The sequence below is a fragment of the Sorex fumeus genome, unplaced genomic scaffold (genome assembly GCF_029834395.1).
Source record: "Sorex fumeus unplaced genomic scaffold, SorFum_2.1 ptg000042l, whole genome shotgun sequence".
Lineage (NCBI taxonomy): Eukaryota > Metazoa > Chordata > Mammalia > Eulipotyphla > Soricidae > Sorex > Sorex fumeus.
The window spans coordinates 1313227-1335585 of NW_026606099.1; the positions used below are offsets into that span (position 1 = coordinate 1313227).

At 47.6% G+C, this 22359-nt stretch overlaps 1 protein-coding gene across 3 annotated transcripts in view; it reads right to left on the minus strand.

Moving 5' to 3' along the window:
* DGKA (diacylglycerol kinase alpha) overlaps positions 1 to 22359 on the minus strand; it is a 32996-nt gene that overhangs the window by 2999 nt on the left and 7638 nt on the right. For 2 of the 3 annotated variants that reach the window (XM_056120020.1, XM_056120021.1), the window contains 15 exons: positions 21596 to 21672; positions 21137 to 21269; positions 20310 to 20384; positions 19819 to 19868; positions 19392 to 19466; positions 19069 to 19188; positions 18855 to 18969; positions 17473 to 17561; positions 17247 to 17366; positions 16975 to 17073; positions 16759 to 16851; positions 16275 to 16348; positions 16105 to 16179; positions 14286 to 14371; positions 14110 to 14199 (listed from right to left, as the gene is read on the minus strand). In XM_056120020.1, the coding sequence (XP_055975995.1) occupies positions 14110 to 14199; positions 14286 to 14371; positions 16105 to 16179; positions 16275 to 16348; positions 16759 to 16851; positions 16975 to 17073; positions 17247 to 17366; positions 17473 to 17561; positions 18855 to 18969; positions 19069 to 19188; positions 19392 to 19466; positions 19819 to 19868; positions 20310 to 20384; positions 21137 to 21269; positions 21596 to 21672 (1371 nt within the window). Of the gene's footprint in view, positions 1 to 14109; positions 14200 to 14285; positions 14372 to 16104; positions 16180 to 16274; positions 16349 to 16758; positions 16852 to 16974; positions 17074 to 17246; positions 17367 to 17472; positions 17623 to 18854; positions 18970 to 19068; positions 19189 to 19391; positions 19467 to 19818; positions 19869 to 20309; positions 20385 to 21136; positions 21270 to 21595; positions 21673 to 22359 lie in introns of those variants that run through there. The other variant, XM_056120022.1, reaches the window with a different exon arrangement.

A 22359-nucleotide genomic window follows, 5' to 3' on the forward strand; every position in this document is an offset into this window, starting at 1 on the left:
GTGGATCAACATTAATTATAAAATTTTTTTTCCTGTTTTGATTCTTGAGTCACAACCAGTGTTGTGCTCAGAGCTTACTCCTGGCTCTGTGCTCAGAGATCACTCCTGATAGGTTAGGGACCAGAGATGGGGTGTTAGGAATAAAACCTGGCTCAGCCACATGCAAGGCAAGAGCTCTTATGTGCTGTACTATCTCTCTAACCTCTTTCTTTTCTTATTCTAGTTTTCGGGTAATATGCCACAGTGCTGAGTGGCTATACCCAGCTCTGTGCTCAGGGGTCACCCCGGCAGTATCTGGGTGAATGTGGTGTGGGAATTGACCCTGGGTGCAGAGCACACACTCAGTCCACTGAGCCATCACTTTGGCCTATGGACCAAACTTTTTCTTTAAGAGGGGTGCAGAAGGTTGGAGCCACACCCGGTGGTACTGAGGGGCTATTCTTGGCTCTGTGCTCAGGAATGACTGTGGGCAGTGTTCAAGGAACCATATGCAGGTCAGGGGAGTCAACTGGGGTTGGCCATATGCCAGGCAAGTGCTTAACCCTGCTCCCATGGGCCAATTTTTAGTGAACTCCTTGCTAACCCTTTGCTCCATGTTGTCACGTTGTCGAGGAGGATGAAAAGTCTAAACTGTGTGACACAGGGAACAGAATAAAAAGTTGACTAAAAAGTTCACCAGTAAAGACTATAATGTCCAGATATATGGCCAGAGAGAGAGAGTACAGAGGTTCAGGCACTTGCTTTGCCTATAGGCAAACCCTAGTTTGGTCCCTGGTACTGCATATGGTCCCCAAAGCCAGGAGTAACCTCTGAGCACAGAGCCAGGAGTAAGCCCTAAGCACAGCTGGCGGTGGTGCAACACCTCCCTCCCACCCCCAATAGAAATAGACTCAGGTATATATGGAATTCAGTACATAATTCCATTTGTTTGTTTTGGAGTCACACCTCGTGGTGCCCAGGGGCTACTCTTGGCTTTGTGCCTAGGGGTTGCTTCTGGCAGCCTTTGGAAGTTGATGTGTTGGTGGGGATTGAATTCAGGGCTTCTTCCTGCAAAGCCTGTCCACCAGCTCACTGAGCATCTCCCTGACTCCACATAATGCCACTTTAAAGGGGGAGGGTAAAAAGGGTCAAAAATGATGCTGAATGGAGAAGACACTCTTTATGCCAAACTAAATTCAAGACAGGTCCAAGAATTTAACATAAAGTCTGGAAAGATGGTCCAGAGTACCGGAATGCACGCTTTGTATGCGGGAGTCTTGGTTTAATCCCCCGGTAACACAGGGCGCCCCAAACACCAACAAGAGTGACCCTGAGCACTTCCAGGAGAGCTCCCGGAACAAAAAACAAAAAAGAAGGAAAGAATTTAATAACAACAAACTGCCTTGTTAGTGATGGGGAGAGAGTTTAAGTGGTAGGGTACATGCCCAAGACACAAGGCTCTGAGTTGCATGCCTGACCCTGACAAGCCTGCTGGCCCCAAGCAGCACATTTCTAGGCAGGAGAACCAAACTGTCAGCCCAGGGGTCAGAGAGATAGTACAATGGATAGGGCGTGTGCCTTGCATGAGGCTAACCCTGGCTCAATCCCTGGCACCTCATATGGTCTCCCAGCACCTCAGGCGTGATCCTTGAGCACAGAGTCAGGAGTCAGTCCTAAGAATTGCCATATGTGGTCCAAAAATGAGCGGAGTGAGGGAAAAAGCAAAAAACAAACAACAACAACAACAACAAAAACCCTAAAAATCTACCCACACATCCAGGCTAAGCACCACTGGGAGTAATCCTGGGCCCTTAAAGTTTCACTGGGGGTAGCACTGTAGCACTGTCCTCCCCTTGTTCATCGATTTGCTTGAGCGGACACCAGTAACATCTCCATTGTGAGACTTGTTGTTACTGTTTTTGGCATATCGAATGCATCACGGGTAGCTTGCCAGGCTTTGCTGTGCAGGTGTGATACTCTTGGTAGCTTGCTGGGTTCTCCTAGAGGGGCAAAGGAATCAAATCCAGGTTGGCCACGTGCAAGGCAAACACTCTACCGCTGTGCTATCACTCCAGCCCTGGGGATAGCCCCCACAAAAAAACAAATAAACTAAGGAAAGTTTTTTGGAGCATTTTCAGTGGTTTATTCACAACAAACTATACAAAATAAATTACTTCAGTTCTGCTTTGGGGCAGGGGTTCATGGAAACATCCAAAATATGGCGGTGGGAAGGTGTAATAGTGGTGGGATTGATGTTCAAATATTAAATGTAATCAGATATTGTGAACTACTTTATAAAAATAAAATAAACAATTCCAAAACAAAAGGAAACAAAAAAAAATAAGGGGTGGGGGCTCTGGGGAGATAGTACAGGGATTAAGGTACTTGTCTTGCCTGAGACTGACCCCAGTTTGATACCTGTGCATAGAGCAGTAATAAGCCCTAAGCACTACCGGATGTGGCCAATAAAATACAAAATCAAAATGAAAATGAAAAAACAAATGAACAAAGCAGGGCCTACAATAGCACAAGGGCTGGAGTCCATGCTTGGCCAATGGAAAGCCCAGGTTCCGTTCCAGATAACATTTACCATCAACACTGGTTGGTGTGGCATCCAAGCACAGAAACAGAGGTAGGCCCTGAGCACAGGAAAAAACAGAAAAACTGCATCATATATATGAGGCCCTGGGTTCAATCCCAACACACACACACACACACACGGAAACAATTCATACTAGAAGAAAACATGAGAGAATGTTTTTGCAATCTTTCAGTGGTGAAAATCTTTCTAAAGCATAATGTACAAAAAAACAAAGTAGGAACCAAAAAGACTGATAAAAACAATTACAAAATAAACTACTTCAAAAATAAAAAGATGAGGGCTGGAGAGATAGCATAGCGGGTAGGGCGTTTGCCTTACACACGGCCGACCCAGGTTTGATTCCCAGCATCCCATATGGTCCCCTGAGCACCGCCAAGAGTAACTCCTGAGTGCAGAGCCAGGAGTAACCCCTGTGCATTGCTGGGTGTGACCCAAAAAGCAAAAATAAATAAATAAATAAATAAATAAAAAGATGAGCTGGAGCAATAGTACAGAACAACAGATATGGGCCCCTGTGCCCTGCCAGGAGTGAACCCCGTGAGCAGACCCGGGTGTAAGCCCTGAGAACCGCTGGATGTGGCTCAAAAATCAAAAACAAAAAAAGAACCAAACAAAAAGCTCCTGGCCTGCAGTCACAGACCTGTTTGACTGGTGAGCCCGCAGTGCTCACCGTGGTTCTGCGGCTCTCCCAGGACCCACTAGTGATGCCGGATCTGGCATATCACAGGCAGGTGTGCTTAAGCACTGCAACTTGACGGTGAGACGTGATCCTCACGCCCACTCCTGTGAGCACAACTAAAAACTGTGCAAGCCAAGTGGGGCCACACCTGCAATCCCTGGTGAGAACACGTGTGAGTCCACCGTGAAAGAGTGTGACCCAGTGGGCATGTGTGCGTGCAATTAAAGTGTGTGTCATCACAGAGCACTCTGACCAAGTTTGTGGATAACCCAACCATGTGTGCTACACGCCCGCAATAACAGCGAAATCAGGCAAGGCAAAGTTAGAGGGACAGTACAGTGGGTAAGCCACTTCCCCGGCATGCAGATGACCCTGGTCTGACATGGTGCACCCAGCATTACCAGGGGTCACTCCAGAGTACAGAGCAGGGAGTTAACCTTAAAAACTGCTGGGGTGTGACCCCCAAACAAAACAAAAATAGAAAACACTGCCAGGGACAAAGAGATAGGCCAGAGATAAAGGGGCTTTTCCAGCATGCAGCTGTGCTCTGATACTGCCTGGAACACAAACACTGCATACAGTTCCCTAGGAAACTGCCAGGCATGGTCCCTGAGAACTGTAGGGTATGGCCCCAAATCCCACAAAAAGAAAAAAGAAAATGCTTACAAGTCACTGTATTTGAGAAGCCAGTAGAAAAGTGGGAGACAAGGCTATCACAGATAAAAATGGCAGATCAATGATGCTTGATGTCACAAGAAGCTGGAGATAATAGTTCAGCAGTAGAACAATTCTGTGTACGTGTGAGGCTCTGGGAACAGAGTGATAGAACAGTGGGCAGGGCACTTGTCTCAGGGCCCAAACACAAACAAAACACAAAGAAGAAAAGAAGAAAAAAGAAGATAGAAGAATAAGAAAGAAGAGGAGGAGGAGGGTTAAGCCCCAAGGCCAAGGTTCTGTCCCTGGCAACACATATGGTCCCCTAAGCCCTGCCAGGAGTGATCCCTGAGCACAGAGCCAAGAATAAGTCTTGAGCAGCTCCAGGTTGGCCCCAGACCAGTAAAAACAAAACTTTTTTTTTAATGAAAAGAATTATAGTGCTCAGAGGAATATTGCAATGATTTTTAAAAAATTTTTTATTTATTTTGCTTTTTGGCTCATACCCGGCAGTGCACAGGGATCACTCCTGGCTTTGCACTCAGGAACTACTCCTGGCGGTGCTCGGGCTATATGAGATGCTGGGAATTGAACCTGGGTCGGCTGCTTGCAAGGCAAATGCCCTACCTGCTGTACTATCACTCCAGCCCCTGCTGCAGTGATTTAGAGCACCTACCTTGCAAAGACATGGACATGAGTCCAGATCCCTAGTGGTCCACATTTGCCATGACCCTGGCTGTTGTCTGAGCCTGGTGGCTCTGCTCTCTGTGACCTCTAGCACCACAAACAGTTTTTGGCTGCACCACTGTCAGGTGTAAGTCAGTATCACAAATGGGGTGTAATTCAGGCGAACACACCAAATAAAAAGATAAGTGAGCATCACTCTCAAGGAGCATGACCTCTGGCAAACATGTGTTTGAGGCCTTAGTGACCTCCTGGAAACATCACAACCATAACTTCTGTGTCTCAACTAAGAGTGCGACTCCTGGCAAGCAGAGTGATCAGATGAGTCAGGCCAGTGAGCACCAGCTAAACGATGTGAGGAGCAATAGGGCTGGAGAGATAGTGCAGGGGGAGGGCACTTGCCTTGCTTGTGACCAACTGGGGGTGGGTCCCTGGCATCCCATGTGGTTCTCTGAACGCCACCAGGAGTAATTCCTGAGTGCAAAGCCAGGAATAACTCCTGAGCACTTCAAGCTATGACCTCAAACTAAAAAAAAAAAAAAAAGGAGCAGCACAATGACCCCTCTCACCCCACCCCATCCCATTCATTGCAACAACGTCCTTAACAACAATAATTTAAAAAAATTATATGTCAAAATGATCAGTTAACTTTGTATCGTCTATCAAATTGAATAAAGAGATTGAGAAAGCCAAACATAATGATAATATGAATAAACTAGTACTTTTGTTTTCTGTTAGTTGGAACATTAACTTTTTTTTTACATTGACTGATATTTCACTTTTGGAAGGCAATCTGGCAGTTTTTATCAAATATTATCATCTTATATAAAAACATATCCTTTGATGCAGGAAATTTGCTTTTCAGAATTTTACCTACTGAAAGAATCATACATATGCAGAGATGAGCACACAAAATGTCAGCTGAAACAGCAAACTTGGGCCAGGGATATAGCTCAGTGGTAAAACACGCCTCACATGTCTGGGACCCTGAGTTCAATCCCCCAAACTGACCCCTGAAAACAGAGCACTGGAAATCTTCTAAATGATCTATAGGAAGATTATATAATTTATGGCAAATCTATGCCATGAACTATTACTCCAAATTAGTGAATAAAGAATGAAATCTATACAATAATTTGAAAAGACCTCCAAAGCAGATTATTGGAGGCAAATAACCCCATAACAGTGTAGTATATATGCTTGAATCTTGTACACATGTATGTTTGTTTGGGACGGGATGCCAGTTTTCCCGGCACTGTGGGACCCAATCAACATCATATCCTCAATGCCCTAGTATAGAAATGAAGGCCCAGTTGGCTGAGAATTACTGGTGGGGACCCATGGGGTCCTCAGCACCTCTTGAGAGGCTCACAAAAAGAAAATAGGTAGTATGGTCTATTACAGAAAACTGAAAGCTGAAAGCCGGAGAGATTGTGCCGGAGAGATTATACAGGGGGTAAGACACTTGCCTTGCATGCAGCTGATCTTACTTTGATCTTAGTACCACATATGCTCCCTAGAGCACTACCAGGAGTGATCCCTGAGCAGAGAGCTAAGAGTAGCCCCTGAACACTGTCAATTATGGCTCAAACATGCTCTCTTCCCATCCCTCACAAAAAAAAGGGATGAAAACAAAACTGAGAGCTGAGTCCGGGAGGGGCTGGGGAGGCAGTACAGCGGGTAGGATGCTTCTCTTGCATATGGTCAACTCGGGCTCGATCCCTGCTTCCCATATGGTACTCGGTATACCACCAGGGGTGATTCCTGAGCAGAGAGCCAGGAGTAAGTACTGAGCACAGCTGGGTATGGCCCCACCCAATTTTTTAAAATAAAGTAAATAAAAATAATAAAGGAGAGGGACTGGAGTGACAGCACAGCAAGTAGGGAGTTTGCCTTGAATGTGGCCAACCCGGGTTCGATTCCCAGCACCCCATATGGTCCCCCGAGCACCGCCAGGAGTAATTCCTGAATGAGTAAACCCTGTGTATCGCTGGGTGTGACCCAAAAAAAGCAAATAATAATAATAATAGTAATAATAATAATAATAAAGGAAAAGGAGAGAGGGCCCGGCATAAGGTCACAAGTCCACTTCCCAGCATGGGTTCACATATAATCCTGGCATCACTGCTGTTGGAGCCTGGCAGCTCTTCCCTTCATGACCCCTGGCACTGAAATCAATCTAGTCACACCATAGCCAGCCATGTGTGAACGCCACAACAGAGAGGCACCACCCAGTGGGCACCACTGAAATATGTGTCAGCACCACAGCCAGGAAGTGAACCTCTGGGAAGTAACTGTGCCCACCACAGCTAAAGGACTATGACCCTCAGATCACCACATCCAAGTGTGAGCACCATGACCAGATGTGCAAGCTATGATAAGCACCACCACAACAAAAAAAAACATGAGAGCCCCATAGTAAGGCATCTGTGGGCCTCTGGTCATTGCCTTAAAAACCACCACAACAAACGATAACAATGAAAGGGAAGTAGTTAAAACCTAATGGGGTTGGAGAGATAGTCCCACAAGTATGGAATTTGCCTTGCACCAGTCGACCCGGGTTTGAGCCTTCCTACCACATATGGTCCCTGGGACCACATATGCTGGGAATGATTTCTGAGTGAAGAGTTAGGAGTAAGCCCTGAACACAACCAGAACTGAAAAACTGAAACAAAGCCCTGATTAACTTTGTTTTAGGTTGGAGAGAGAATGCAGTGGGTAGTGACTGACCTGGGTTTGATCCCTGGCACCCCATATCGTCCAGAACCTCATATGGTCCCCTAAGTACAGCCAGGAGTGATCCTTGAGTGGAGAGTCACGAGTAAGCCCTGAGCATCAAAGGGTATGGCACCTCCCAAAAAACAAAACAAAAACAAAACCTCGCCTAGCTAATTAATTGGAGAGAATGATCATTTGAGCTTAGCTCACTGTTTAAATACATTTTAGTCGGAGAGATAGAACAGATGTTAAGGTGCTTGCCTTGTAGTTAGCCAGCCTGGTTTCATCCCTGGCACCAAATGATCTCCTGAGCACTGACAGTTGGGACTATCTGTTGGGCTATCACTCTTGGTATGGTTTGGGGACCATACATGGTACTGGGGATCAAACCTGGCCAGGACGTGCAAGGCAAGTGCCCTAACCACTGTATTATTGCTCTGGCCTTGGAGCTAAAATTTTGAATTATTTTTATCACAAGCATTATTTTTATAACTTGGAAAAAAAATTTTTTTTTTGCTTTTTTTTCTGGGTCACACCCAGCGATGCACAGAGGTTACTCCTGGCTCTTCACTCAGGAATCACTCCTGGCGGTGCTTGGGGGACCATATGGGATGCTGGGAATTGAACCCGGGTTGGCCGCGTGCAAGGCAAACGCCCTACCTGCTGTGCTATCGCTCCAGCCCTGGAAAAAATTTTTTAAATAAGTTCCATTCCACTAAGGGTTTAATCTAACTGAGCACATCATTGGGAGTAGTCCCTGAACACACTTTGATATGACCTCAAAACCAAAACAAACAAATGCATGAGTATATATTAGTATGTTTCTAGAAAACTGTAAATTTAAAATATAGACTTCAAGACTTTAGGAAGTAGATTACACAGAAATTTTCTTTAAAATATATATATTTTTGCTTTTAAGCCACACCCAGTGGTGCTCAGTGATTATTCCTGGTTCTGTGCTCAGGGACCACTCCTTGTAGGGTTTGGGGACCATACGTGGTGCTAGGGATCAAACCTGGCCAGGTCACGTTAAAGGCAAGCACCCTACCTGCTGTACTATTGCTCTGGCCTCAGAGCTAAAATTCTGAATTATTTTTATCACAAGCATTATTTTTAAATAAATTCCATTCCACTAAGGGTTTAATCTACTGTAATTTGCCTTTTACCATACTACTCAACTGAAATTCTTTTGGCAAAGATAGCCAATGATTTTTGCCAAAACCAACAGTATAACTTTAGTTCTCATTTTAACTCATGAAACTCCTGACTATTCTAGAACACTATTCATAGGGCCAGGGAGAGAGCTCAACAGGCATGTCTGCTCCCAGGAGCCCCAGGTTTAATCCCCTACACTGCATGTCCCCTGCCCGAGTGCCCCTCTCAGCCACCACTGAGAGAACAACACCCAGACCAAATCCTCAGCACTGAGTGGGGAGTAGCCCCTGAGCTCAGCCGGTGTAACACCCTATTAAAAGTAAGAGAAAAATACTACTACTTACTACACTAAGAAAGGTTACTCTGCTGCTTATCTCTGTGGGAGGCAAAATAACCCTCGAAGATGTCCATAATCTGTGAATGTGTTTTGTTTTGAGGAAACATCTGAAGGTGCTCAGGGGTTGCTTCTGACTCTGTACTCAGGAATCACTCCTGGCAGTGCTCAGGGGACCATCTAGGATGCTGAGGATCAAACCTGGGATGGTCATGTGCAAGGCAAACACCCTACCTGCTCTACTATCTCTCTGGCTCCTGTTCTGTAAATTGGATGTCTTGCATGGCAAAAGAGATTTTGTAGATGCAATTGAATGTTTTAATTAATTTGATTTATATAGTTTTTCCCTGCTGGGGAGCCTCATACATGTGAGCAACCCTACTGCTGAACTAATTCTAGCCCTGTTACTCCTTAATTATGATGTTTCGCAGGATCTTGCTGTCCTTGTCCAACTTCTCATCTGACCTCTTTCCCGAGGTAACTCATCTACTCTCAGGATATCAATTACCTTTTGGGAACAGATAACTGAAGCATTTTCAGCCATGACTTTGCACTTCATTCCCTGCCATCTCTTTCTTTCTGACTTTTCTTTCTTTCTTTCTTTCTTTCTTTCTTTCTTTCTTTCTTTCTTTCTTTCTTTCTCTCTTTCTCTCTCTCTCTCTTTCTCTCTCTCTCTCTCTCTCTCTCTCTCTCTCTCTCTCTCTCTCTCTCTCTCTCTCTTTGCACAATCAGGGATAAAACCCAGGTTTCATGCATTCAAAGCACACACTTTACCACTGAGTCACTTCCTCAGCTTCTTAAACAAACATTTATTTTGTTTGTTTTGGACCACAGGTAACCCCTGGCAGTGCTCAGGGCTTATTTCTAGCTCTGCAGTCAGTAATCACTCCTGGCAGGTTTGAGGGACCTTATGGGTACCAGGGATTGAACCCAGGCCAGCTGTGTGCAAGGCAAGTGCCCTACCCACTGTACTATCACTCTGGCCTCGACATCTATTTTTCTGAGCAGGAGGGTCCACACACAGAGATGCTCAGGGGATACTCCCACCTCAGTGTGCTCGGGTGTTGTTCTTGGCAGTGCTGGGGGACCATGTACTGTGCTAAGGGTTGAACTCAAGTCTCCTGCACACAAAGCGTGTGCTTAGCCAGTTGAGCGGCTGCTCCAACTCCTGACATCTCTTTCTAAGTTCCCACCACACATCTCCATCTGGATGCTCCACTGACACATCAACACAACGTGTCCAAAACAAAAGCTACTTTTTTTTCTTTTTGGGTCTCACCCGGGGATGCTCAGGGTTACTCCTGGCTCTGCACTCAGGAATTACTCCTGGCGGTACTCGGGGGGACCATATGGGATGTTGGGAATAGAACCCGGGTTGGCCGCTGACAAAAGCTATTTTTTTTTGCGGGGGGACAGAGCACACCTGTTGTGCTCGGGTCTTGCTTCTATCTTTGTGCTCATCACTCCTGATTTATTTTTTCTTTTTGGGTCATATCCAGAGTCGCTCAGGGATTACTCCTGGCCTTGCACTCAGGAACGACTCCTGGCGGTTCTCAGGGGACCAGATGGAATGCCAGGGATCGAATCTGGTCTGGCCACATGCTAGGCAAAGGCCCTACCCGCTGTACTATAGCTTCAGCCCCATGTGCTCCTCATTCCTGGCAAGACTGACAGAACCGTATGTAATGGCAGCGATGAAACCCAGGTTGGCTGTGTGCAAAGCCAGCGCCTAATTACCTCCTGGGCAGTCTCTCTGGCTGAGTATCATTTCTTCCCTTGTCCCTTCCTCCCTCCCTCCCATCCTCCTTCCCCTTCCTCCCTTTCCTTTTTTTTTTTTTTGTTCGTTTGTTTTTTGGGCACAACTAGCAGTGCTCAGATTTTACTCCTGACTCTGTGAGTGCAGCGATCACTCCTGGTGGTACTTGGAGGACCGTATGAAGTGCCAAGTAATGAACCTGGGTCAGCTGAGTGCAAGGCAAGCACCCTACCCACTGTAGTATCTCTCCAGTCCCCTATACGTTCTATCTTAATAAACGGCACCGCCATCTGCCCAATCCTCAAAGCCAGAAAGTGTCCCAGACTTTACTGCCTTCTCAGTTACCAACTGAGGTGGCTCCTACCTCTGAGCCCCACTGCTGCTGTCCGTTTCATACCATCATCTCTTGACTAGACTGCTGCAATAAGGTAGTTGCCTCTCCGCTTCTCCCTGCAAGCCATTCACCACAGAGCTGCTACAGTGGCTTTCCTTTCATTTCCCTCTTCTTCAAAACTTAGGGATTTGGGGCTGGAGCAATAGCACAGTGGGTAGGGCGTTTGCCTTGCACGTGGCTGACCCGGGTTCGATTCCCAGCATCCCATATGGTCCCCTGAGCACCGCTAGGGGTAATTTCTAAGCGCAGAGCCAGGAGTAACCCCTGTGCATTGCCGGGTGTGACCCAAAAAGCAAAAAAAAAAAAAAAAAAAAAAAACTTAGGGATTTTTTTCAGATTGACAGAAATTTTTGTTAACATCATATTGATGTTAGTGGGTCCGCTTGAGAAAATTGATGAACAACAGAAAGACAGTGCTACAGTGCTACAGTCATATTTATATTATTTTCATGATCCCGTAGAATTAGCAGAAATTACTATGAGTCACTTGCAGAATACATGAAGACCCAAAACATAATTTCAAAGGGTCTGAAACTATAAATGAAAACCAAGTCAGATGTGGAGGATTTAAGAACCTGCCAAAGGGGACGGAGTGATAGTATTTAAGGTAAGGATGGTACTGTGAGCCTTGCACCCAGCTGAACCAGTAGCCCATATAGTCCCCTGAGCCCCACCAGGAGTAATCTCTGAGTTCAGAGTTAGGAATAAACCATGAGCACTGATGGGTTTGGCCCAAAAAATAAAAGAACTGGCCAAAAAAGCTGGTGGCATGTTCACACATGAGATTTAAATTATGACCAAGAATGTGGCTCAGGGGACCATATGGGATGCCAGGGATTGAACCTGGGCAGGGCATGTACAGGGCATGTGCCTTACCTGCTGTCCTAGCTCATTGACCCCCCAGTTACATCTTTCATGGTTTCAAGTGTTTCTTATGGTTCAGGGATTTTACATTTAGATGCCTCAGTGGCAAAAAAAAAAAAAAAAAAAAATAGGTGGGGCTGGAGTGATAGCACAGTGGGTAGGGCGTTTGTCTTGCATGCGGCCAACCCAGGTTCTATTCCCAGCATCCTAGATGGTCCCCTGGGAACCGCCAGGAGTAATTCCTGAGTGCATGAGCCAGGAGTAACTCCTGTGCATCACCAGGTGTGACCCAAAAAGAAAACAAACAAACAAAAAAAGAGGTGATGTGAATGAATGAACAGCAAGAAGCTGTGAGGACTACGGCGAACTGAACATGATGCAAAATTCTCAGAAATAACCAAGTTTCAAAAAATGCAGAATACTACCCGATAAACAATATGATCCTTTCTTTGGGATTTCAGTTTTCCACTTTAAAAAAATAAAGCAATAAAAACATAAACAATAGAGTTTATGTTTTTTGGGGGGGGCACACCTGGGGATGCTTAGGGGTTGCTCCTGGCTCTGTACTCAGGAACCACTCCTGGTGGTGCGAGAAAGACCCTATAAGGTGTCGGAAATCAAACCCAGGTCAACCATGTGCAAGGCAAGTAAGTGCCTTACCCGCTGAAGACCATCTCTCCAGCCCCAACAGCAGCATAAAGTTTAAAACACCCTCCACTGAGGGGCTGGGGCGATGACTCAAAGGTCTACAGCACATGCTTTGCACAGAGAGGCCCTGGGTTCAACCTCAACATTGCAAGATCTCCCTGAGAACCACTCAGAGAAGCCACTGAACACTGAGCCAGGCACCAGTGAGCGTAAGGGGGAATGAGTGTGGCATCCTCCCTACTAAAAAAAACTCCCTGGCACAATATTCTCTTTTGTTTTGTTTTGTTTGGGGGGCACACCTGGCGTTGCTCGGGGCTTGCTCCTGACTCTGTGCTCAAGAATCATTCCTGGCAGGGCTCAGGGAACCATATGTGGTGTTGGGGATTGATCCAGGTCAGGTGCATTCAACGGAAACACCCCATTTGTTGCTTTGACCCCATGATACAGCATTCTTTTTAAAAGTTTTGTTTTATTTTAGGGGGGGCATAGCAGGAGATGCTCAGGGCTTACTCTGGCTCTGCACTCAGGGATCACTCCTGGTGGTACTCGGGGAACATATGGGATGTTGGGGGTTCGAACCCAGGTTGGCCGTGTGCAGGCCAAGTACCCTACCCTCTGTACTATGGCTCTGGCCCTGACACAGCATTCTAGATACAAATAATCTGAACGCTGTTCAACCCAGTCCATCCTTTGGCCCTTCTCCACCTTTCACTTGAAGCCCCAGCCAATGAAAGACATACTTTGATGTGCGACCACATTGGTGACTGTTTTCACCTCACGCTTTTTCATGCAGAAGCCTTCTCACCTACTAGGCAGACTCCCATACTGTTATCTCCAGCAAGATCTTAGAGCTGGACTCTGAATCCAACAGGATCAACACCAAGATACTTCCGATGCAATTGCCCCACACAGATTTCTTTTTCTACCAACGAAGTGGTAGGGCATTTGCCCTGTGTACAGCAGGCCTGGCCGAGCCAGGTTCGATTCCTCTGCCTCTCTCGGAGAGCCTGGCAAGCGACCGAGAGCATCTCACCCGCACGGCAAAGCCTGGCAAGCTACCCATGACGTATTCAATATGCCAAACACAGTAATAAGTCTCACAATGGAGACGTTACTGGGCCCACTCGAGCAAATAGATGAACAACAGGAGGACCGTGCTACTGTGCTACCAACGCATACCTCAAGCAAATGCTCATTCTCTCTCTCTCCCTTTCTCCCCCCTCCCCTTTCTCTCTCTGTTTGTTTATTGGGCCACCCTGGTCATGCATAGGGACTATTCCCAACTTGATGCTCAGGAGTGACTCCTGGTGATGCTGGGGGCCAAACCTGGGTCAGCCACATACTAGACAAGTGTCTTAGCCCCTGTTCTATTGCTCCCTCCCTCTAACACTAGGTTGGAAAAACAAGAATAGTTTTAGATTTCCAGGGAAGAATACTATCATTCTTGACCCTTCTGGGTTCAGATGATAATCCTAGCTTCTTGTTTCAAAATATTCTTCCGTTCTGATGACAATCCATTTTGGTACATACCCACGTGTGCCTCTTTTTCTCCCCAATCTTCTTCTCCAAGCATACTAGATACCCTTTCTCTTTCCTATCCAATGCCCCCCATCTGTACAGAAAACAATTTCTAACCACTTACCTCCTCCCCATCTTAGGCAACGGGCCAGATCATTTCCGGTGCCCAGGGGCAGCACGGCGACAGGGGGCAAAACAGACAAGTTGGCTTTGTCTGGGGATGCAAGTGAGAAGAGAGAGAGAGTTAGTCTGGGAAGCCACTGTCCCAATACCCTGCCTGGAGCCTCTCCCTGTACTGACCAACGGTTTCTAGAATCCAGCCCACTGTGCCGTCTCCACCACACACCAAAATTCGGCAATCAGGAACATCCTTGAAGAATCTGAGCCTGAGATAAAAGGTGAGAGAGAAAATGAAGAAGGACAGGGTCGAGAGATAGTACAGTGGTGTAAAATCTTATCACGCCGAAGCTAGTAATCTACTTAAATAGTTGTAGTAAATCTACTTCTAATATTTCTAGCAACGTCATTCTGTGTGAGCACAGTAAGAGATAAAAACATCTCATACATTCTGCAGTCCTCAGACCAGGTTAGTCTTCCTAGCCCTAACAGGGTCCTAGTCTCGTTGTTACTTACTTTGGATCATGACAGCATTTGTCCATGATCATGCCCTCAACTTAGAGTTGAGTATCGTGGCGCTTTGGCCTGGCCCATTTCGATGCCAGGGTAGCTCACAGCTTGCCCTGGGTCCATTCAGTCCATTGTCGGGACTCTGCTTTTGGGGTGCTAGGATCTAAGGGCAACTGAGTCAAGAAAGCAGATGCCCAGGAGTAAATATTATTCGGAATCAATCAACTCCCAAGTTACAAAGCATAATATTAACTGTCTTCCTGTGTCCACACAGAAAGGACATTGCTTACAATACAAGTTCAGTGTCCTTAGATGGGTGTGGCCTGATAAATCTAAGCTACCTGAGGAAGGACAAAACAGTGTTATCCTACATCGTGGGTACTTGCCTCGCATGTAGCTCACCTGGGTTCTATCTCCGATACCACATATACCAAGCCACATCAGGAGTTATCCCTGAGTGCAAAGTCAGGAGTAAACCCTGCACACCACAGGGTGTAATTCAAAAAACCAAAATCAAGACAACAGGGGCTGGAGAAATAGCATAGCGGGTAGGATGCTTGCCTTGCACATGGCTGTCCTAAGTTTGATCCCTAGCATCCCATAAGGTCCCCTGAGCCCACCAAGAGTGATCCCTGAGTAAGCTCTGGTGTGGTTGTCTTGTGGCCCCAAAACAAAACTGGAAAAAAAATGAGGAAGGACAACAGTCTCGAGGCCATCAGATCTCTGCACGGGCAGATTACTTCTAGACTATCATCTCTTATGTGGCCCCTCCCCTTCCCTCATCAAAACATTTATGTTCCTATTAGCACTGTAGCACTGTCCTTCTGCTATTCATTGATTTGCTTGAGCGGGCACTAGTAATGTCACCACTGTGATATTTGTTGTTACTGTTTTTGGCATATCGAATACGATTCGTATCGAATACGCCACAGGGAGCTTGCCAGGCTCTGCCCTGCGGGTGGGATGCTCTCGGTAGCTTGCCGGGCTCTCCTAGAGGGGCAGAGGAATTGAACCCAGGTCGGCCACATGCAAGGCAAACGCCCTCCCCACTGTGCTATCACTTCAGCCCATGTTTCTCTTAAGGAGAAAGAAAACAAAACAGGGGCTGGAGCAATAGCACAGCAGGTAGGGTGTTTGTCTTGCACACGGCCGACCTGGGTTCGATTCCCAGCATCCCATATTGTTCCCTCAGCACCGCCAGGAATGTTTCCTGAGTGCAGAGCCAGGAGTAACCCCTGTGCATCGCCAGGTGTGACCCAAAAAGAAAAACGAAAAACAGGAAATAGAGGAATTTTTCAGTGGTTGGGGGAGAAAGCAGCATCAAAGATGAGCCAGAGAACTGCGTGAGGATGCCCAATGACCAGAGGAAAAGCTGCACCTTGAATCCTGGTTGTTCGCACCCCAACCCCCTGGCTTCCAATATGGGTGTACTCCTGCTCTCTCCTACGCAGACCCACGCGAATACTGGCAAGGAGCCACAGCTTACACTCACCCTGGCTCGGGACCATCCTTCAGAAGGTTGAAGACCTGGCGAGGATTCAGTAGATACTGGAATTTCCACAGTACTCTGGGGAGGGAAGAAGTACGGATCATGGCAGGGGATGACACACCAAGTTACCAAGCCCGTTGCCATCTTGGAAAAGCCAGTAAATCTTTTCTCACCTCTCTCCCTGCTTCCCACCACTCTTGGGGTTGACAAAGACCAGAAGTGGGTGTGTGTTTGAAACAGGGTTAATCTGTATGAGGGGAAGAAAACCAGGGCTCAGGAAAGCAACATTTTGTCATAGTTAAGAGAGAAGTTGGCTGGGGCTGGAGTGATAGTACAGCGGGTAGGGTGTTTGCCTTGCACGTGGCTGACCCAGGTTCGATTCCCAGCATCCCATATGGTCCTCCAAGCACCGCCCGGAGTAATTCCTGAGTGCAGAGCCAGGAGTAACCCCTGTGCATTGCCAGGTGTGACCCAAAAAAAAAAAGAGAGAGAGAGAGGGAAGCTGGCTGTCCCCTGGGACACTCATCTCTCCCGACTAATGAGGCTCTTTTGGAGGGCAGTACCATCCCTGGCCTTCTCCTTTCATTCCCTCCCAGGGGGGCTCCAATGAAAAGAAACCAGCCCCCACCATAAAGCTCAAGTCTCTGAGTCTCGTACCCGAAGAGCTTCAAAGGTGCTCAAACTTAAATCTTCCGTGGTCCTCTGGTCTGTCTTTAAAGCGGAGGTGCTTTTACGCTCTGTTCCAGAGGCCTAGGAGGGGAGAGAGGGTAACTGGATGGCGTGGGATCCCCCACCCGGGGCATCTGACTTAACCGTCTGGCACAGCGGTGGGTGTCTGTCCAGGAAGCACAAGTTGCTGCCCTGGGCCCTCACCAGAACGCTGGGGTAGATGGACGATGGAGGCAGGATGTGATCACGGAGCAGGCCACAGTCACACTCTTGGCCCATGGCTGGCAGGCAGTCGTCGTGAATCTGAAAGACAAGGTGGGCACGAAGAAATCATGGAGGGAGTCCTGTCTCTTGGCAACGTGGATTCCTTGGGAGCAGAGACACGGTGGCAGGAAGGGAGGAAAGCCCAGAGTCTGACCCAGGTAAGGCAGCTGAGCGAGGGATCCGGGGCCAGGAGGTACAGTTCCCCGACTGACCTCTAGGTGGCACCACACACAATGCAGCCCGGCTAGACCGTGGTATATCCGGATCTTCTTCTGGCAGCGGTCACATTTGCCAGACTCACAGCCTCCACGCACCCACACATGTGATTGCACCTTGGGGAGCAAGGCAATCTCTTGTCTGAGGGGTTCTGATCAGGGCCTGAAGGGAAGGCTAAGGACAGCACGTGCGAGGAGAGAGGGAGGGCACGGGGTTACTCACGCCAATGTCCTTCCTAGACTTGGCATAGGTGCTGACTTCGCAAGGCCGGGCCTTCATGGCGCAGTGGCCGTGGACGATGTACTTACAGACTGGGCAAGAGGAAGAAGGTCAGAGCCTTAGTTGCAACCCTGCCACCTATTTCCTCCTCACCTGGCACCGAAACAAGACAGAACCCTTTGCTGAGAGGGTGTGGTAAAGAATTAAAAGTTTGTGTGGGGGCTCACCTTCAAGCCCCGGATCTTTTCCTCATTCTTTCCACTAAAAGAACAATTGCGGCTGCCTACCTACCTCTGTGCCATCTGAGTGCCAGGAACTGAAAAAAGGAGTCCCAGAGAGAACAAGAATAAGAGCTCCCAAAAGGAGAGAGAGAACACAAGGGATCGCCCTGCCACAGAGGCAGGGTGGGATGGGAGGGAAGGGGTGGGAGGGATATTATCCATGGTGGTGGAAAATGGGCACTGGTGGAGGGATGGGTATTTGATCATTGTATAATCGAAACCCAAGCACAAAAAATTGTAAATCTACAAAAAAATTTAAAAAAAAGAATAAGAGCTAACTTTTATTCAAAGAGAGAAATGGTGTCTACACTGTGTAAAGCGACTTTCTTGCATGGTCATTTAATTCTTACACACAATCAGTTCATTTTCAGCTAACGAAATTAAGGCTTAAAGGTTTGGGGCCAGAGAAATAGTACAGAGGGGAGGGCGCTTGCCTTGCCTGCTACCAACCTGGATTTGATCCCCAGCCACCCATATGGTCCCTGGAGCTCCACTAGAAGTGATCCCGAAACACAGAGCCAGGAGTAAGTCCTGAGCACTGCCGGGTATGGCCCCAAAACAAAATAAAACAGTTACAGTTAGGATTGAGATAGTTCTATGGGCTAGATTGCATGTTTTGCATGCTGGAGCCCTGGGATCAATCCCCAGCACCTCAATGTCTCCAGAGCACAGCTGAGAGTGACCTCTGAGCATGGAGATGGGAGAAGTCTCTGATCACTCACTGCCAGGGGTGGACCCAAAACAAAACAAAAAGTTACAAAAAGTTATGTATTGGGACAGGAGCAAGGGTACAGCAGGTAGGGTACTTGACTTGCACGTGGCTGACCAGGGTTCAATTCCTGACACCCCATATGGTCCCTCATACACCACCAGGAGTAATTCCTGAGTGCAGTACCAAGAGTAAACCCTGAGAATCGCTGGGTGTGATAAAAAAAAAAAAAAGTTCTGTGCTTTTTCTAAAGTAGCAGAGCTTATCAGTGTCAAAGTCCAGGACTCACATCCAGGTCTCTTAGGTCACTTAGTTCTAAGTTCAGAGACTCAGCTCCCACTTCTAACTGGATGGACTAGCCCTTGGCTCCCACACACCCAGACCCCACCACTCACGGTTACAGCTCAGCCCCTGTTTGCCGAGACCGATGCTCGACTCGCATAGGTTGCAGTAGACTGGTCGGGGGAACCTTCTGGATCGCCACATGTGCTGGCCATTGTCTTTCAGGGTCTAGAAGAACACAGCAGATGAACACAGTGGGTGTCTCAGCACTTCGAGGATCACAACCAGGGCAGATGACTTCGTCATCTTCAAGACTCTTCAACTCACCATCTCCAGACCCAGCAGTACCAGCAGGGGCACTGTGGTGGCACCAGCCCGGAGCCACTCAGACAGGGAGACAGAACCACTGCCATCGTAGTCAATCTCTTTCATCATCTCCTGAAGGATCTGAGCAGAGGACAGGGGTGAAGGCAGTGACTTTTAGTCTTGGTGGCCCTTGGGGTCTGGAACCTCCCCAAAGCCCCTGAGGACACCTGTCCAGTCACCTGAGCCCACGAGAACCAGGGTGCCTGTCAGAAATGGGGTAAGTTCCACATGGGACTGAGCAGGGGAAAGGAACCAGGAGGACAATGAAGGAAGAACTGCCTTACCGGCCTCAGTTCAGACACATCCCAGTCCATGTACTCAGCCACTCGCATCATCTGGACGATGATCTTTTCCACCTCCTGGGGGCCAAGAGGGTAAGAGCCACCACCATATCCTGCCTCATGACCTCAACCAAACTCTGCTCCAGAAATTAGGGTTCCTGGGTTCCACCCCCAGATCCACTGCTCACTCTCAGGTTCCTCTGCCCAGTAAATGATTGTCCATGTGTGTTCATACATTTGCAAGGCCACCCCCAATTCTTGTTTCCAGCCTCCTCTTTGAGGGGTCAAGAGCTTGGGGCCTACGCCCAAGTTTAGTCCTAGAGGACTCAATTCTCCCTCTGCGTCTTATGATCCTGGAAGAGTTGGAACAGGAAGGCACAGACACATGGACACATGCTCCCTTGCCCAGCATCTGGGTACCCCAACTCACCGAGCTGTCCAGGATCCCATTCCTGTCTGTGTCATACAGCTTGAAGGTAACTGTGGAGCATTTTAGAGGGATCAGAATCCTTTTGTAATGGATACCTCCCCCAAATTCATAATAGAATATTGGGGTAACAAAGAGATCAGGAGACAGTGTTTGTCTGAAGAGCCCCGAATGTGGAGATGGGGCTGAGACTTTTCTCAGTCCCAACAAAAGGAGTGCAAGCAGGTTAGATGAACCTCATAGGGAAAATAGTACACTTCTCCCCACTTCCAAGAATACTGCAGGCCACCAAAAGACATGAAAATAGAGGTGACAACGTGCATGACATTAGATATTAGGAAGCAAAAGTACAGAGGAAATGAGTCCGGTCTCTGGTCCCATTTCTGGCTGGCCCTACAGGCCTGTAGGAATCCTGAGAAAATGAAAGTAAAAAGTCTACGAACATCCCCTCTCCCTTCACCTTTCCTGTGTCCCCAGTCCAGAAGGCAACTCACATTCTAATTTGTCCTCTGGCCGACCTCCTTCCAGAAGGGAGAAGTAGCAGGAGACATCACTGAGGCATACCACATCTGGTTATAAAAAGGACAAAAGAAGGCCAGAAAAATCATACAACAGGTAAGGCACTTGCCTTGCATGTGGTTGACCCACGTTCTATCATCTCTGGTCCTCTGAGCATTGCCATGAGTGAATCCCTGAACCCAGAGCCAGGATAATCCCTGAACACATTTGGGTGGAACCCCCAAAACAAAATAAAACAAAGGACAGCTGAAGGGCCAGAGAGATGGCTCCAAGGACTGGCATGCATGCTCTGTGAGGAGTTCAATCCCCAATATCACATGCTCTCCAGAGCTACCTCTGAGCACTGCCAAGTTTTTGGCCCCAAGACAGAAAAGCATGGAGATCTGAGATGGAGCCACACTCTGCTCTCACTCTTTTCCTTTGTTCCAATCTTCCCTTTAACTCTCTTCCCTCCAGCTTCTAACCAGACTGCCCGCTCTTCTCCCTTACCTCCATTTCTTTCCCCCTCAGCCTGTGCTTCAATTCAGTTCTTTTTTTTTGCTGTTGTTTTTTTTGCTTTTTGGGTCACACCCGGCGATGCACAGGAGTTACTCCTGGTTCATGCACTCAGGAATTACTCCTGGCGGTGCTCAGGGGACCATATGTGATGCTGGGAATCGAACCTAGGTCAGCTGCGTGCAAGGCAAACGCCCTACTCGCTGTGCTATTGCTCCAGCCCCTTCAATTCAATTCTAACCCCCCAAATCACACTAATTTGATCATGTACTGGATCCAGCCCAGTCCCCATGTTCTATGACCATACCTTTCTCCAAACTTTCTTCTATGGGTTGGTAAGTCTGGAAGGACTGAAACAGTGCCAGGCTTAGGTAATGAGGAACATTATCCGTCTCCAGATAGATTTTCAGGAATTCCTGGAATCCCTTATACTGAATAGCCTGTGATGAGAGCACACATTACTCCGGGGTGCTGGGGTAATGAAGAATTAGGAGTAGTGCGGGCGGAGACATTAAGTGCTGAACTCAGAAGCATCCAAGTAAGCAGTGTGGTTTCCTGGGGCCAAGTCCTGAGTTAACAGAATCTCTAGCTTTGTCCTAAAGCAATAGTTGCAGTTACAAAAGATTTCAGTGATTTGATAAGGGTACATACTTAGGGGGAAAACCCAGAAAAATCCCTAGAAATTGGGAGCAGCAAATCCCAATGAAGAAGCAAAAACAAAATGGGAGGGGTTACTCCAGGAGGGGAATTACCCGCTGTCACTCACATCTCCTTGGAGATAATTCGCCAGTTTTCCACCTTCCTCAAAGAGCTTTAGGACATCACTGACCTTTTGCGTGGAGTCTAGGGTATGAAGATAGTGAGAGAAGAACATGAATCAGATTCTCCCCCTCCCTGCTGCCAGAGTCCCATCCAGACCTCCAATGCAGAAAACATAAAAAGGTTCAAGTGAGATAAAGAAGAAATTTCAGCCTGCCTCATGAGGTGGGGGAGAAGGCAGCTGGAATAGAGAAGGGATCACTAAGTCAACGATGGTTGGAGGGATCGTTTGGGATGGGAGATGTGTGCTGAAAGTAGATAAAGGACCAAAACACGGTGGCCTCTCAGTATTTGTATTGTAAACCATAACGCCCCAAAGTAGAGAGAGAGTATGGGGGAAATTGTCTGCCCCAGAGGCAGGAGGAGGGTTGGGAAGGGTGGGAGGATACTGGGGACATTGGTGGTTGAAAATATGCACTGGTGGAGGGATGGGTGTTTGATCATTGTATGACTGAAACTCAAACATGAAAGGTTTGTAACTTTTTCTCATGGTGGTTCAAAAGGACGAGGAGGAGGAGGAGGAGGAGGAGGAGGAGGAGGAAGAAGAAGAAGAAGAAGAAGAAGAAGAAGAAGAAGAAGAAGAAGAAGAAGAGGAGGAGGAGGAGGAGGAGGAGGAGGAGGAGGAAGAGGGGGAGGAGGAGGAGGAAGAAGAGGAAGAAGAAGAGGAGGAGGAGGAGGAGGAAGAGTAAGAAGAAGGAGAAGGAGAAGGAG